Source organism: Chiroxiphia lanceolata, chromosome 3 (genome assembly GCF_009829145.1).
Source record: "Chiroxiphia lanceolata isolate bChiLan1 chromosome 3, bChiLan1.pri, whole genome shotgun sequence".
Classification (NCBI taxonomy): Eukaryota; Metazoa; Chordata; class Aves; order Passeriformes; family Pipridae; genus Chiroxiphia; species Chiroxiphia lanceolata.
In genome coordinates this window covers 28,955,945-28,973,163 of record NC_045639.1, presented here as the reverse complement: position 1 = coordinate 28,973,163, position 17,219 = coordinate 28,955,945, and the positions used below count along the sequence as shown (strand labels likewise).

The window sequence follows — 17,219 nt, the reverse complement described above, 5'->3', positions numbered from 1 at the left end:
TTCAGCTGCAATTGGAGCCCAGAGGAAAGAACTTAGATGTAGACATCTAAAGCTGAGAAGATACCACCTCAAATGCCTTCCTTGTACCTGGGCAGTTGAACAGCAGAGTTGTGCTGTACTTCTTTGTGATCAGCAGTTTTGCTTAAAACCTGTATCATATGGGACTGTAACATTTCAGTGACCATCTAAACATTCTCCAGCCAGCAAGAGTCCTACCAGAATTGAATAAAAGCTCATGACCCTCTCAAAACTCTCTGAACGATCACTGTGCCTTTTTTTGCATAGTAACTAAATCTCAAACATACTTCTGAAAGGCAAATATTACTATTCTTTTTTTATGGCTGAGAAAACAAGGACATTGCAGATTGACTAATGGTGACTCAGGGGGAATCAAAATAAAGATTTCCTGGTATGCTTTTCTACTACTGACTAGGCTTAAAATAGTGAGAATTTAACTCCCAGGAGAAAACTTTAAAACTGTGATGGACAATTTTAACTCCATTGTCCATAAAAGCCCGTGGTCACACATTCTTACTAGACATTGAGGAATTTTATGTTTCGCTTCCACTTCTATAAAGTGGAAGAGAAATACAGTTAGGAAAAAAGAATCAAGGCCAGGTATGTTATACAGAAACAAAAATACTATGCCTGAAGCTCATTCTTCCAAAAGATAAACCTGCAATTGTAAGGATAAATGGGAGGTTTGGTAAATTTCCCTCAAACATCCCAAGGGATTACAGGTATAAAGCCAGTTTAAGTGGCTGTTCATTCTTGATTCACGTTCATTCCAGCCCTTTTGAGAGAGAGACACACTGAATCAAGTTAAAGACCGAGTTGATCAACTGAGGATTGTGCAGAACAAAAGAAATGCCATCAGTCAGCTGAGCCATAAAAGCAAGCAGCAAAATAGATTCTGTTTCAGACTAAGTTGTCAAGATAACAACTTTGAATATGAAACCTCACCCAGTCTAAAGTTGCTGCACTCAAGCCAATGACAGCAAAGGAAAAGTTTGCATTGCCAGTATGGGCTCACACCAATACTAAAAGCTGCTTCATTCTCTCCAAAAAACCGCATCAGCTTCCCTGACTAAATGATCACAAAACCAATTAGGGAATAAGCTCTGCTTGACTTGTTTCTAACAAGGAAAAATTGGAGGAGAATGTGAAGGTCTTGGCTGCAGAAGACACAGAATTGTGGCATCTAAAATCCCGAGAAATGTTTACAAGACAGAGTCCTGTACCTTCAGGTCAACAAATTTTGGTTTACTCAAGGAATGTCTTGGCAGGATTTCATGAGGGACTACCCTGGCTGCCCAAAGGAACCCAAGCGTGCTGCCTTATCTTCAAAGACAGTTTTCTCAAAGTAGAAAAACAGCCCTATCTGACAAGCAGAAATTAAAGCAGGCATGACAGAAGGTCAGCAAAGATGACCAGGGAACTCCTGACTGAGCTCAAACACAAACAAAAAGGTACAGAGAAGTGGAAATGAGGATGGGCTTGCCAGCAGGGATATAGAGACACAGCCCAAGTATGCAGGAACAATTAGGAAAGCCAAAGCTCAGCTGGAGTTGAAACTGGTAAGAGATGTGAAGAAAGGCTTCTATAAGTACACTGGAAGCAAAAGAAACTATAAGAAAATATGGGTTTACTGTTCAACAATGCAGGCAATACGGTGACAAAGGATGTTCTTTGTGCTTTGTGGCTGATGCACACAACACCTTTTCTGCCTGTTTTTACTGATAAGTTCTGCCTTAAGGCCTGTCAGGTCCCCGGGCCTTCAATCAGTGTGTGGGAATGAAGCTTTACCTATGGCAAGGAAGACTGAGTGAGCAAGAACTTAAGCCAGTTGGAACCAACAGGATTAATCTGAAGGCACTGAGTGAGCTGGCACTGTGAGACCATGCTACAGCATCTTTGCTAGGTCATCATAATCATCAGCAATGGCTCTCTAACTTAAAATACCCTACCTTAAGACTCTCTTGCTGCTCCCAACAGTCAGCAAGCACGAGGGAAGCAAGCACAATGAGGGAAATTATTATTCCTCTTTATTCAGCACTTGTGAGACTGTGTCTGGTGGGCTGCATCCATTTTTGTGCTCCCCTTCACAAGGGCATTGCAGCAATTTCAGTGGAAGGCCACAGAACTGGTTAGGGAGCTGGAGCACAGGACGAGCAAGGAGAGCTCAGGGAACATGGTTTCTTCACACTTAAGATGAGAAAAGACTAGAGACAGATCTCATTGTATATAGTCACTTAATAGCCAGGTTAGAGAAGACAGTCTCTTCTCAGAGATGAGCAATGACAGAACAAGAGGCAATGAAGACAAGCTGGAACATAGGAAATTCCAACTAGATGCAAGAATATTTTTTTTCTTACTACGAGGGTTGTCAAATGTGGAAAAATGTTACCCAAAGAGGTTTGGCATCACTATGCCTGTAGATACTCAAAACTTAAATGGACAAAGCCCTTAGCAACCTGCTCTAAATCGCTGTGCTCTGAGCAGGGGGCGTGGAGTAGAAACATCATGAGGTACCTTCAAACCAAACTATTCAATGATTCTGTGACTTGGCAAACCTTCTCACAACTACTTTTCACTGGTACATTCCTCATTAATCTGCCAAAGCAAGCCATGCCACCGTCAAATGTAATCAGTGATCTTCTACCTCATGAGTCAGGATGGAGTACAGAAGCCAGCAAAGAGGGAAGCTGAAGTGCACTACACATCAAACCTCTCACAGTAATTTCATGTATGAGGTCCCTCATACACCAGGGCCAGCCCTGTGTTAGAATCATAGCCATCACAGTACTCTCCTAGTTCATTTCCAGTCTATTAAATACCATCAGGACTAAATAAAAAGAATGCTCCTTCTCACATCTTCTTCATCTTCTTTTTGCAGCGCTGGTTGAAGACAGGTGAGGATCCCATCAGACTGTCAGCAGAATGAGAACCGTAGCTGCTCTCAGAGCCATTGGGGCTTTGTGGCATCCCAGCTTCGCTCATGCCTGACATTGGTTCCTCAAAGACATCACTGCCTAGGACCCCATGGCCATGTACATTACCCTCCTCATTTTCCTGTGGCTCCATTTTCACCTGTGCCAAGTTCCAGAGTGGGGAAGCATTCACCTCAGCCCCTAGAAAAAGAAAAAGCACACAGTAATAACTAAGTAAAAAGATAAATCACAAACAGCATGCAGATACAAGGGACAGCAGCACTGATAAAGACGGAGCAAAAGCAAAGCCACAGGTGAACTAGGCTGGGGGGGGAACAAACAAAATGCAACAAGCACTGTGATTAATTTAAAAAAAAAAAAAAAAACAACCTTTTGGCTTTTTTGTTCTAACAACCCAGCAACTGCCACTCTAAAAAACATGCTATCCTTTCACTGCAAGCCTCCAGGTAATTTTCTCCATGAGAAACAACTTCATATGACTCTCCAGGAGTACCTAAGCAGCAGTGAGATCACCACCAGCACATGAACTAGACCCTGCATAAGCAGGACTTTGAGGCAGTCCAGAAGTCATTATGAGGTCCTTGCAACTGTCAGACATACTGGACTTCTGCAGGGGAGGTGAAGTGAGAGGGCAGAGGAGTAGGTAGATGAACAGTCCCAAATACCATTTTCAGCACTGAAATGCAGGGACATCAGAGCTGCAGTCAGCCACCTGCCTGCCTCCTTGTACTCAACACCCACAGGTCTCATCCCATGCTTCAGCACAACAGGAAGAAATTCTCTTGGCTCAACCTCACAGACACACTCATGGGAAATAGCTCTCCCCCATCCACCTTTTCTATAAAAAACTTTTGGACTAGTGTGCAATCTGAGAAGATTGAGGATTTTCTGTAAAAGATGAAATCATGTTTCTTGATAACAGCAAATGTTTTTCTCCCCAAGAGTAGCAACTACAGATTGCATTATTTCTCTTTATTTACAGTTCTAAGAGACACAAAAATTCTCTTAAAAATGCAATAATTAGGCTCCTTGCTGAGATGGGCATAAACAGCCCAAAACTGAACCATGAAATCTACTCACTTTTAAATCCGGCCCCTCTTGTGTGGCATTAAATTCACATGGAAAATAAAATAAGTAAAAATAAAACTTAAAAAAAAAAAATTAAAAAAAAAAGAAAAAAAAAAAGAAAAAAAAACACACCCAAACTTGCCAAGCAAAATAGGAAATCAGTTTTAATGAGTTTTCCAAACCTTGTGTCTCAAGGAGCATGCCTACAGTTTGAAAGCACAACCTAATCTCTTGTACTGAGCCAAGCCTACTATTATTCCCTATTATCAATACACTAGTAACAATAGTCCATTATTAGTAGCAATTACACAGAAAAGAAATCTCCCAGCACCTCTGTACTGAGAACTCTTCTTTATGAAGAAGTCAGGAATCTTTTCCAGAGCAGCTAACCCAAAGCAGGGTTTATGAGACCTCTGTGGCAACACAACCCACATTAGCTCAGTTGCCTTAATGAAAAGTCCTTTTTATGTTAATCATAAGTAAATGCATCCCTCTCAATAACAATGGACACATCATTAAAGCGCTGTTCCACAGGTACAGCTTCAGTCTAGACAATAATCAGAGATGCTCACTGAACTAAACTGTGTCTTTCCATCATCAATTGCTCTTACTCCATTCAGCCCTGTCACCTATCACTGAGAGTGTCACTAATGACTAAAAGTACTTAAGCATCAACACAGGATGTTTCATCTTCAAAGCACTTTAACTTCAAAGTACTTTACAAATAAGCTAATCCTCATGTCATCCTGATAGGTGGAGGAACAAAGTCCCCAATTTTGCATCCATTCTCCAACTGCAATGAAATTAAGCAACTAGCCCACAACTGCAACATCAGGCATAAGCAGAAACGCAATAAGAATGGGGAAGGCTGTAAGGAGAGTTTTGCCCTCAGACACTAAAGGCTTACTGCCCTCCCTCTGGACCTCACACCTGTATTTTTGAGAGGGTGGAGTCCTAATTGCAGCAGTTTTTTCTTGCTCCTTATGGTATTACACTCTCCAGCCTGCCCAGCCCTAGACTGGGACTTCTCACAGTGATGAGATTTCCAAAGGCTCTTGTGAAGTGAAGAGGGATTTTCAGGAAGGAACAGAGCACTTGTATTCTTAATTAGAAAACATCAATTCAGTATCAGAGAGGCAAGAGCCATTTAACATACAGCTAGCATGCTAACCTCTGGGTCTCAAGTGGTAAATGCTAATACAAAACTTTCCAGATGAATCACTCAAAATCCCAGATGGGCCAGAGGAGTCTGCTGTTCCCTCTCCCACAAGAATGCAAACAATTCACATATTGGAGGTGCTATGAAAAACAGTAGGAGCTTTCAGAAAAACATCAGATGGATTTGTGCTTTCTTAAAGCTCAGCACAATTTAAAAAATCTAATGGACTCAGAGGTATACTCTACCCTCACTATATATGCTACTTAGTTTAGGGTTAATAGGACAGACTTCATTGTTTTTTAACCAGATTTTTAAGTGAAACAGTTATTATTGCAGGGATTTCCAGAGTTCTGCCTTTCTTTGGAAGATGAATATCTTCTTCATTTCACAGGAAGTTTAGCTTTACTAAACATAGAACAGAATGAAACTTGTATATAGATATAGAAAAGGCACAGCAGCACCAGTGTCCTTCAATGCCAACATCAAGGAATTGCACTTTGAGGAACAAAGTGCAGTCTCCATAACCCCGGTACGTCACTCACCATTTCATTTTCCATGGCCTCAGCTACCAACAGCAGGCTTTGGGGTAGGGATGCTAGGAGGGACTTCCATGAGCCTATTTCACATAAGTCACTGATAAGCTTTCATAATACAATGATTGTCACTGAACATGGAGAACAGCAGCAAGTATCATTTGTATTTCCAGAAGTCATTTGATGCCTAAACCACCTTAGGAACATGACCTTCAACCTCTCAACAACATGAATCTCTGAAAATGAATCTAAAACTACCCAGAGGAAAGAAGATCACAAGGAATTGCTAATGGACTGTTTCCAGGAGCAGCAAGAAATCCTTACCTGAAGTCTGCGGGGAAGCTTCTACTTCCAAGTTGGTCGAGAAGCGCTCACTTTGAGCTCCAAGGACTCCAACAGGCAAAGACTGGTCACCAGAAGCCAGATCTCCTTCCAACTCCTCACTTATGGGGAAAGTAATATCACTCACAGGTTCCTCCTTAATCTTCACAGGCTTTGTGTCCTCTGTTGCCTTTTCAGGGTTGACAATCTTCTCGTATTCTTCAGAGAGCTGCTTGCTAACCTGTCCAAGATCAGTAGGTAAAGGTGAGAATGACTTCAGAGACTCTAATGGCAATTACATTGCAGTGCACTGTTCCCAGAATATTATTAACATCTGACCCAAATGAAAAAGTAAACAGCTTACTAGCTACACAGGATTTTTTTTTCCTCTTTAAGTGCACCTTCTGTCCTGTAACAAGGGGTTTTAATAAGAGGTTTAATCCATTAACATCTGATTGATAAAGATTTCTCAGACAGAGATGATGAGGCCCAGAAATTTAAAAAGAGCAAGGAACAAAAGCAAAGTGTCTGTCTTATTCTTTGGTTTCACCTATAAGATTGTCCCCCATTCTCCAGTAACAAATTTACCCCAGCATTAAAAATCAAGCACTTCAGATCTTCATCAGCTCTGTAGTCACCACTGGACAAAGCCTGAGTGTACCTTCTGACACATTCACAGCAAAAAACACAGAAGTTTTCTCCAGTTAAAGAATTGGAACAAATACAGGAATGAGATTTAGAATTACCCTGTTCTTCCAGAAAGTTAACAAGTGTAAGCAATTAAATTTAAAAATTTCAGATTTTATCTATTTCTAACAAATGCTTGCTGATACAACTAAATCCCAACAGTCAATGAACTGTGCTCAGGAAAATCCCAAGGCTTTTTAACAACAGAAGCAAGCAGGAAAAAGAATAGCAAAGCCTATTTCCCCCTTCTAGATATGCTTCCAAATACAGAGGCTACTGTGGACCTCAGCCCTGTATAAAGAACAAAACCACTAAGACAACAACTGGCTGCAGGATGAGAGAAAACTGCATCAGTAGAACAATGCAGAAAGCCCAAATTCAAAAAGACAGAATATCTGAATAAAAACATTTGAACAAAAATGAACACAACTGGTTTTCTGAACAGGAATGTTTTAATGAAGACAGATCTTGATGATGTTATTTTTAAGCACAAACCTCAGAATTCATCACAACTTACATACTACATGCACTTACATGTGTCTCTGTAAGCAACAAGGTGTCAGCCCTGGGAAAAGCAGGAGCAGAAGGCAGCTGCTCCAAAATGAGTCAACTGGCACTCATAAGGAAGAAGGAATGGCAGGTTTTGTTTTTGGTCACAGGCTACCTACTTGATTCAAGCCTTGTTTTTGATAAGTAGAAGCAAGATTTCCACTTCAAATCCTTGTATTTCTCTAAGTCCACAACAGGCAGCCTCATATCATTCAGACAAAATGCATGTTTAATTTCTTAGAATACCGGGACCGAGAGAGAAACCATACCCTTATTCTTACAACCTACATTTATTCATGCCTCTTATTTAACAATTCCTCTTCTTTCTCAACAGAAGCACAGTCTCCTCTACAGTGGAAGGTAGCACCTGTGTGACAAGTCAGATCAGCACAATACTACCCTCTACTCCTACTAAAGCTTAAGGAAGTCACCCCTTGCTTAAGCAAACACAAACTTCTGCACAGCTTAGTAATTTTTGCCTTTTTACTTGTTTTCTGAAATGTTAACCAGCCAAATATTCCATTAAAGCAGAAAATTCAGTTTATCAGTCAGTTTTGATTTTACTTCTATTTGATATTTTTGTCTGGGCTATTCAAGAGCTGGGGGACTCTCCTTAAACTCAGGCAATCCATCAGTAGAGCATCCTTAGCCTCAGTAGGGACACAAATAAGGGGCTCTGTCTTCCAGTCAAAAAAATCCTGTTTCTCTTTCCCTTGATGACTCCCCTTCACATCCAGAAGGTTTTCTAATTGGATTCCAGCTCAGTAAGACTCAGGACTTGCCACAGGAATAAGCAGTCGTACTGGGGGTACATTTCTTGGTGCTGTCAGGTCCCTAATGCTCTTCTCACCTGAAGCATGTAGCTGTGATAATCCTTAATGCGGTGCTGCCAGAACTTCTGCAGAGAGAGCACGCTGCCAATGCCCACTTCATGGAAGACCTGCTCCATGACATCAGGGAAAGGGGTGTGCCCAAGTCGAGCTTCTCGATCCACAGCAAAGCGCAGCAGTTTGGTGAACTTCAAGCAGTACTCGTGGGCAATGTCTGTCAGGGTCTCCAGAACACTCTCATTGGCACACTCAAAGCCTGTGTGAGCCAGGATGGTGGCCATTGACTGGTAGAGAAGTTGCCGGCAGGAGGACCAACTCAGCTCAGTCACTGGCTCCCCTTTTCCTCTAAAAAACAGAAAAGACAAAAATAGCACACTTTCAAAAATTGAAAGGAGTAGATATGTTGAAAAGATATTGTCAATAATAAGTGATGGACAAAGCGAAAGCAGAGAGTTTATGGTTCTCCACAACTTCTCCATTGCATATGAAAACTACCTAGTAAAGGTTTATCTGCTTTTTCTTCTTCCCCTCCCTCCAAATCAGCACTTCCAATTTTCATTTCCCCTTTTAATGCTGCGAGAGTCTTTGGGTGATTCATGAATGTGGGATGCAAATCTTCTGAAACCTTAAGCAACTCTCTTCTCACCCAAGAGCTTTTCTCCTGAAGACATAAATTAAATGGGTCCTGGACACAAACAAAAAGGGCATTGTAAATAACTTGAATGCAAATCATTTCCCCTCTCAGTTAATTACATTTCTTTTCCTTATTACCTCTAATGTCACAGGCCTAATACTGAGATACGAAAGCTCCTGGAATAGACAAGATTGGAATTTCTAATGCAAAAGACACATATAAAAAAGCAAGAAATGGGATACACATACATTTCATAAAGATACACTGTAGCCAAAGATACTGTTTCCCTGTCCTCATTCCCAGCAGTCACTAAGAACAACACTGAAAGAAGTACCCCTGCATATAACCTAAGATGCAAACACAAGACCCTGGGAGGAGGCCTGGAGAGGTTCTGCCATAAAGCAGCATTCTCTGGCCTTGTGTTTGAGACTTCTGTTCTCTTCTCTGTGTTGCTAAGTGGGAAGGAGTGACCACGCAGGATGGAGGACGTGGAGAACAACTGACATGAGCACTTCAAACAACATTTACAGTCAGCCACCCAAGTTTTTCATCAACATGAGTTAACAAACAGAAGTTTTGCAGAGGAAAAAGAGGAGTTAAGACAAGGCCTCTGATTGGGAAACATGTATCTACCAGATTTCTCAAGTCATAATTAAGTGCATGTAATCTATTTGCCCATATCAGTAACATGGACTTCAAATGCTGATGTCAAAAAATCAACTCCCTTTCTGCCAAATATGGTATTTATATACTTTTTTTACACTTCATTCACCACCAAAGGCATAATTAAGCTGAGAATTTCACTCTCATTTGTTTCTGATCAATTTGTCCACCTTGAGATTCCCCTCATTCTCACCCTACATCACTTGCATATCACCAGACACTCTTTCCAGTAACAGGACCTGATTAAATCAGTACAAAGATGTTACTGATGCCTTGATAAAAGTCTCTCCAACAACTATACTAGGTACCCTTTAGTCTCACTGAGAAGCTGGGTCACAGTCTCAGGTTCCCCTGACCCTCAGAAGTGACCCATAGAAAACCACTGAAACACAGCAGTAAAAAAGATAACATTTCAGATGAGTGAAAATGGAAGGTGACACTTAGAGCCATCAGGAACAAAATCATTCATTTTCAAGAACACCAGCTCAGCACTTTCTGATTATTCAAATAAAGGGGGGAACCACACTATAATAAAAGCTGTATATGATCATATTTCTGAGCAGATATTAAGAACAGCATGTGGATCTCAGGTCATGGATTCATCCCAGCTATTAATTGACGGAAAATGACTCACATCCCAATTCCTTCTCAGTTATGTAACTACTTTGCTAAGAAGACAGCAGGCACCCTGACAAGATGAATTAAAAGATCATCAGTTCCTTTAAAAATCAACTGTCACATCTCCCTCACTCCCCCTTCCACCTCAGCGACAGATTTCTGAAGTTCAGAAGCAGCCATATGTCTCACACAACACCAGGACCGGGAGGTTACAACAGAAATAAACAAGTATCGAGGAAAACAACCCTCAAAATGTATGCCTATAAAAAAGAATCTCTTTTTCTCTAGTGCATATAAAGGACATATCCAGCTGTATGGCAGCCATCAGTTGAGAGCATCTTATGCTACCAAACCCACTGAACAACCAGGCTACTGTTAATACAGAGACATTCACTCAAAACGCTATGGGCAAAAAAATCAGACGCAGATTTCGGCAAGCGTAGGCAGGATGCTCAGCCACTTGCAAAGTAGAATACAACAACCATTTGGCAATGCATATCACTGCTCAGAAGCAGCAGAGAATATTATATCTCTTTTAAACTCCTGGAGGAAAAGAAACCAATTGCGAGCATTAAAATGCAGCGAGGTCACTATGCTGAAGGGCATATAATCAACCTGAAATCCAATCAATTAAAGACAAAGAGAAAAGAAATTTCAGGTACTGTATTCAAAACCAAATCTCCACCTCTTGCTCTTGGAAAGGTCAATCAATTTTGGTTTTCTTATTTTTTCTTCTCTTGTTTTCCCGTTTCCCACAATAAACAATAGAGGTATATGATTAAAGGCCAGAACAAAGAGCAATAATTGAAATGCAGATGTTAACGGAAACCAAAAAATGAGAAAATAATTTTTCTTCATCTCCTTTAACTTCCAGATACTCTCTGGTAAGAATGCACATGAACAAAAAGAGCCATATGGACACATTTATGTCGAGAACAGCTAATCTAATGTCAAGTCTTCCCAAAAAGGATAAGCAAACGTCTTCTTTTCCCTGATGATCATACCTAAAGAGCCTTGGTTTTAGATCTCATCCATAAAGTCAGCACCTACAAAAGCACCCTGCCAGGTACTATGACTACACAGAATGCCACCCTCAGCAGCACTTAGTTCTTTTCCTGAAAGGCCCTCCATTCAGCAACCATCCAAAGCCAAACCTACTTAACAAATTAGCAGGGTCCTATAGCTACAAGTAAACAAAAGTGCTTTCATACCTCAAGCTTCATCACCATAGATTAATAGGACAGGAAATTAGGTCGGTGACATGGAAGTGATCTCTACAGAATATATAGTATGAAATTTATCACAAATACTGGCCAATTTCCCAGTCTTCATTTTTGCATTTCTAAGAGTTCTATATTTTTATATATGGATCACCAACACTAGATAATGTTCCAGACAAAAATCTCCCTGCCAAGCTATGAATTCATTAGACCCAAAGCCCAACCTTCTCCCACTTCTACCAGCAACGTGCAGAAAAGCACAATAGAAGACAGGAAAATAGTGTCCATTTATACCAGCCAGACTTATTTTCAGAATTAGTAAGTTTCCAAAACTCAGAAAAGGCCCATTTTCTATGTCAGTCAGTTAAATGACAACAAGCCACCCCACAAAGGCAGCAGAATCCATTCACCCAGGTTCTTCTCCTGTAAGGTTGTTTTTCTCAGAGAGAAGGGGAGCTCATGGTTCATTTCCCATGCAACTATCTTCAGGGGACAGTGTTTGGGCTAAGGCAAGGATTGCTAGCCAAGGTTCACTCAACTGTAGTATGGGATTGAAGTGCTCTGCTCCCTTCTAGGTGAGCATATGCCAGCAGCAGATGGAGGGAGGGACTGTTTTTCCTATGAACACGACAATTTCATGAAACATTACACTGTGGAGTTGGATTTATACCAAATGAGGTACAGAAAGGTTGCTTCAGAGCCATCCTCTCCAAAGCAGTAAAATGAAGGAGAACATTGGAAAAACAAGATTATACTAGTCAGAGAGTGCATCAAAGAATACAGCACACTAACTCAAATGAGAAAGTTGTTTCCTTTCGGAAAAGAGCCTCATTACATCTCATCCTGACTAAGTCTCTTTTTAAATACCTATGCTACATCTACAGGAAGCTGCAAAGGTATGAAAAGAAACTGCTCAATAGATAATGGCAAAAATAAATTGCATCCCAGTGGCATAACCAGAACACCAGTTGGTTTAGAATCAGACTAAGCCAAAGTGCTTAGTTCATCAGTGGAAGTGTGTTCTCTCTGCTTTAATTTCCACTGCTTCAAATCCTTCCCAGCATTAAACCCGCTATCTCACCGACACATGGTCCTCTACTTCTGTACAGATATTTCTTAAGTACAAGTCCTTCTGTCATGAACTGTCTTCACACTGCAAGTTGCCAATTTTGTTTACAGATTATCTTTCAATGCAAAGCACACATCCAATGTGGTCAGGAATGCAAATGACAGATTGACTGAGAAATCTGTTACAAAACCAACCATGTCCACACAAGAAAAAGCATCTGAAGAGGCACATGAGTAGGTTAGGTTTCTTTTAAAGATGTATCCATGCTAATCTGAGGAAGCTGAACAGAGAAGAAGGAAAAGCTAGCAGCTGTATTATGGTAAGAGTCTCCTGTTGAAATGATAGTTTCAAGTCTACGGTTCCTTACTTATTCTTCATCAATTTTGCTTTAAGTTTACTTTCTGTTTCTACACCAACCAAAACCAAACATTAATCCCTTATTGTGCATCCCAAGAACTGTAAAATCAACACTTGCAAATCACCAAGACCAGATGATAGTTCATCCAGAAATACTAAAGGAATTCCAAGGATGAAATAGTTGAATAGCTGTGGTGAGTCACCTCTTGCTTCAAACTGCATTGGTCCATGAGGATCAGAAGACAGGAAATGTGAAAACATTTTCTTTTAATAGCCTCAGAAGAGATGTGAAGAACTGCAGGCTGGGAAGCTCCATACTTTTGGTGCATCAGGAAAATTCAAAGAATCAGAGGACACACAGGTAAATATGTTATGCTCAGAAAGAATTCAGAGAGCTTTTGTAACTGGAAAACCTGCTTCACAAACCCAGACTCCTCCAAATCAATCAAGAAGCAAGTATGTCCACTCCACTGTGGAGTCCAGGTCTTCCCTTGGGGATCTGTGTCAGAATCAAACTTTGTTTCAACATATTTATAAACAGTCTGGAAAACTGTAGGTGAGAAATAGCATGATGATTATAAAAATGCTGGTAGTACAGATTTTGGAGGGTTGAAAAGACCAAACCAACTGAAAAATAGCAGTAAATTAGGTTCTGCCTCTTCCTCATGATAGGAGGAGGAAGGGGTTACAGGTATGGGGCGGGGCAGAGGAAAACCAAAATTAATCCTGGGCATAACAAAATCAAAGACAAGGGGGCAGCATGTCAAAGGATGAAAATGAATAACAAGGAAGTAGAAGAGGAGATATCTATGCTAAAGAAACTTATGGTCTGATTCAGGCTGGCTACTCTTATTTTCCTTTCTTCCTGTGTCTAAATGTACCTATACATTGTTTCTCAGACCCAGGTTACTGCCAAAAAAAATGAAATTAAAGTATGAACTTAGTTGAATACCGTAAGTCTGACAATTGTACTTCAGAAGGCAGCATAAAATTAAGTGCTACTATGTTTTATCAGGGGGAAGAATATTCTTCCTTTAATTTGATTTTACACAGTAAGAAGCATGAGCAAATCACAGAACTTCATTTTTGCTTCTAGAACAGCACCCGCTGTTCTTAATTTATGTGTCTTAAAACAGCTAAGAACAAACATGCAACAACAAACTCAAAGCTTTCCTTCTGGAAAAGCATAAATGTGTTTGGTTTAGCAAGCACACAATTAAAATCTAGAATACACTGCAGCTCATTATAAATCCACTGTCAGCCACAAAACATTTCTCTCTCCAGTTTTCACAACGTAGCCCTTAAACTCCCCCACGTGGCTGACGACTAAATAACATTTCTTTAGCCAAACTCCAGAGACTCGAAAGGAACAACAAAAAGACAAAGCAGCCTCCAAAACACGGCCAGAGCCACAGAAAACTGAACTTCAAGCTGAAGGCACCGGGGAGGACAGAACAGAGAACTGCTCAGTTTTACAAACCACAGAGCAGGAGTCACAGGGCCTTGACTTTATTCTCACAGGAAAGTATTTCCCTTCATCCCTCTCAGCTAGTTACTTTGTATCTTTCCAGAAGGATGATGGTGTTCCTCCACAAACCGTATTAAGAAATCACTCTACTGTCCAGAGGAAGGAACTATGTTACCAAATGCAACATCTTTCAGTAAAATGCATTTTATACAACCTCAGGCCATTGAATATCTCAGTGGCATTTAACTGATCAGTTATATTTTGTTGATGCATATTTACCCATTTCAAAAACTAAAATGTATTCTCCTCTCCCACATCATGTTCATTAGTGCACAGTCTTTCATTTAAGAACAGAAAGTTGTAGTTGTGAGAATTAATCCCATAATTTAAATGCACATAACCCATAAAGTATTGTGAGATCCTGCAAGAAATGTAACACCTCCTTGTGAATTTAGTGCTCGTCAGAGGCGTAGATAGGGAGGTGGTGGCAACACTATTTAATCAAAGACTAGCTGCAGAGGAAGAAGCAACACAACTTTCCTTTCCATTTTCTCCAGCCCTTGGCTGGCACAGCCAGTACCAGAGGCAAGAATTCCCTTCACCCATTCTCATCTCCACCTCTGACCGGAAGAGCAACAACAGTTAGGGTGAAACGTGATAGTTACTATGTCATAGGTCCTTAGCCACTGGAATCTTACAAATATGCTACCACGTCATCTTTGCAGACCCTACAGCTAAACAGCCAAAACCTCCTCATGTGTCTTCCGGGTTTTCAATTATAATAACATAACTTAGTTGTAAGTGACCAAAGTAGAAGAGACTTCACATCCTGTAACTAAACTTGTCAAAATACCACTAAGATAGCAAAACCATTCACAGACATTTAATGTACACTAACAGGACAGAAATCAGCACTACACATCCACATTTTATTGACAGGAAACAAAAGCACATTTATTTTAACAACGTGTGTGTTATTCACACAGGAAAAAGCTAAATATTTCCTTTCTGAAGCCTGTTTTATAATTTATATACAACTGTTTGACCCTTCAGCCTAGAGGAATCAACATAACTACATATATATTTAAAAACACTCAGCTTTCCTTCAGCCAAAAACTAACCCAAAGAAACACCAACACACCTGTAGAAATCACTCTCTGGGTCACTGTGCCTCAGCTGAAATGGCATTTTGGGCGTTTTGCTATCCAGAGGAAGCAGGTCATCCGGGAGAGGTGGAGAGGCTGGACAAGATGGCAGAGGTTCGTTCTCCTCAGTTTTTATGCCCTCTGCCTGCTGCTGGTTCTGAGCCTGAGCTGTGGCGATGAGGCTGCGCAGCCGCCGGTTGTGTTGGATGAGCTGGATGGTGTGGATAGTGAGGCTGCAGGGCTCAGAGGGGATGTCCAGCATGGTGGTGGGCCGGGGCTTGTTCGCAGATGGTTGGTGCAGTGGAGGATCCTGGACTTCCACGGTACGGAACTCGCGCTGCAGCAGGTCAAAGGAGCTGCGGTTGGCCTGGTTGGAGGAAACCGGGATCTCACCCCAGTATCGCAGCATTTCTGCACAAGTCACTCGTTGTCCACAGAGCCCAGAAGAAGGCTACCTGATACTGTGGTACAAGGGCGCCTTGTTGCAGGGAAATGTACTCTGGGTAGCAACAAGAACTGGAGCTGGGATGACACTCCTAAACAGACTACGGCTGTCAGGCAGGCTGTCGCTCAGTGCCTCGCTGAGCAGCGCGGTGTCCTCAGCAGCATCAGGTCGCCACTCCGGCATTTAACAGATTCCTTCTCCTGAGGGAGGAACAAATAAACGCACCCGTGAGGCGGGAATTATTTCTGTCTTTAACAGAGGCTGGTGTGGGTCCACCTGGGCCTCGCCGAGCGGGACCCGCGGCGAGCCTTGGTTTGCGTGGAGAAACTCCGGGGGCCGCACTCGGCTCGCCCGCCCTCCCTCCCTCCCTCCCCGGGCCCAGCTCCGAGCCCGTGGCTCCCCAGCACCCCCAGCCCGTGTCTCGCCGTCCCCCCCGCGCTCCCTCCGCACTCCTCAGCTCCGCTCCGCTCCCGGCCGCCCTGCCGGAACTGCGTCCCGGTCCGGCACCGGGAGCGGCTCCCCCGTCCCCAGCGCTCCTCCGCGCCGGGCGGAGGGCAGCGCCCGCCGCCGTCTCCGCCTCGCCCGCTGCCGCCGCTTCCCCTGGTTCGCCCCCCACGCTGTCCCGGTCCGCGCTGAGGCCGCGGCGCGAGCCCCAGAGCTGCGCCTACCCCCGGCACTGCAGCGCCGCGGAGCTCGTCCCCGGAGGACTCCATTCGGGTGCGGACCCGGGAACATGGCGGAGGCCGCGGCGACGGAGGCGGCGGCGGAGCCTGCGGAGCCCACCGAGCCCGCCGCCTTCAAGCGCCCGAGCCGCCCGCTGCCCGCCGCCCCCGGGCCCGCCGACCCGGGGCCCAGCCCGCCGGGGCCTCCCCGCCCCGCCGCCGCGCCGCCCGCGCCGCGCTACGAGGAGCCGGCGTGGGGCAGCCGCCCGCCGGCCGGCTCCGGGTACGGGTTAGAGGTGCTGAAGGGCGGCGTGGCGCTGGGCTCGGTGAGGCTGGAGGACGGCAGCTGGTTCCTGGTGGGGCGGCTGCCCGGCTGCGCGCTCTCCCTGGAGCACCCCTCGGTGTCGCGGCACCACGCCGTGCTGCAGTACCGCGGCGCCGGCGCCGACCCCGACGCCGCCGGGTTCTACGTGTACGACCTGGGCAGCACCCACGGCACCTTCCTCAACAAGGCGCGGGTACCGCCCCGCACCTACTGCCGGGTGCGGGTGGGCCACGGGCTGCGCTTCGGCGGCAGCTCCCGCCTCTTCCTCCTCCAGGTGCGTCGAGGCTCCGGCTGGGGCGGTCCCGGGGCGGTGTGTCGGGGGCGGTGAAGCCTCGGCTGGATCAGTCTCAGGAATTTACGCGGCTGCCCGGGCCTATGGGGGTAAAAGCCGCTCCTGAGATGTGAGGAGGTTTGGGAACAGCCCAGTGCTGCCCTGGTGGTTTTACTGGGAGAAGAGTAACCGGCTGTGGGTATCCGCTGCCGCCTTGGGGCACCGGGCACGGGGCAGCGCCCCT

At 43.7% G+C, this 17,219-nt stretch overlaps 2 protein-coding genes across 3 annotated transcripts in view; one reads left to right on the top strand and one right to left on the bottom strand.

The window, feature by feature from the left end:
- Positions 1–838: 838 nt before the first annotated feature.
- SUPT7L (SPT7 like, STAGA complex subunit gamma) lies at positions 839–16,537 on the bottom strand. Of its 2 annotated transcripts, none has more exons than XM_032682412.1 (5): positions 16,386–16,537; positions 15,269–15,917; positions 8,119–8,443; positions 6,036–6,273; positions 839–3,131 (listed from the first exon to the last, which is right to left on the bottom strand). In XM_032682412.1, the coding sequence occupies exons 2-5, from the start codon at positions 15,679–15,681 to the stop codon at positions 2,869–2,871; spliced, it is 1,239 nt and encodes a 412-aa protein (XP_032538303.1). In that variant the 5' UTR covers positions 15,682–15,917; positions 16,386–16,537; the 3' UTR covers positions 839–2,868. The 2 variants fall into 2 exon arrangements, with proteins under 2 accessions (XP_032538303.1, XP_032538302.1); XM_032682411.1 differs by lacking the exon at positions 16,386–16,537 and adding an exon at positions 16,168–16,224.
- Positions 15,620–17,219, top strand: part of SLC4A1AP (solute carrier family 4 member 1 adaptor protein) — a 17,092-nt gene continuing 15,492 nt past the window's right edge. Inside the window, exons 1-2 of the mRNA XM_032682201.1 lie at positions 15,620–15,884; positions 16,122–16,978. Of these exons, the coding sequence (XP_032538092.1) occupies positions 15,800–15,884; positions 16,122–16,978 (942 nt within the window). The 5' untranslated portion in view covers positions 15,620–15,799. The remainder of the gene's footprint in view (positions 15,885–16,121; positions 16,979–17,219) is intronic.

Excerpts from the sequence above, each read along its gene's own strand:
- SUPT7L (XM_032682412.1), bottom strand. The coding sequence starts at position 15,681 with ATGCTGCGATACTGGGGTGAGATCCCGGTTTCCTCCAACCAGGCCAAC. Across the intron at positions 8,444-15,268 it reads CCAGAGAGTGATTTCTACAG|AGGAAAAGGGGAGCCAGTGA; the intron begins GTGTGTTGGTGT and ends TCTGTTTTTTAG. Across the intron at positions 3,132-6,035 it reads AGCTTCCCCGCAGACTTCAG|GGGCTGAGGTGAATGCTTCC; the intron begins GTAAGGATTTCT and ends TTCTTTTTCTAG.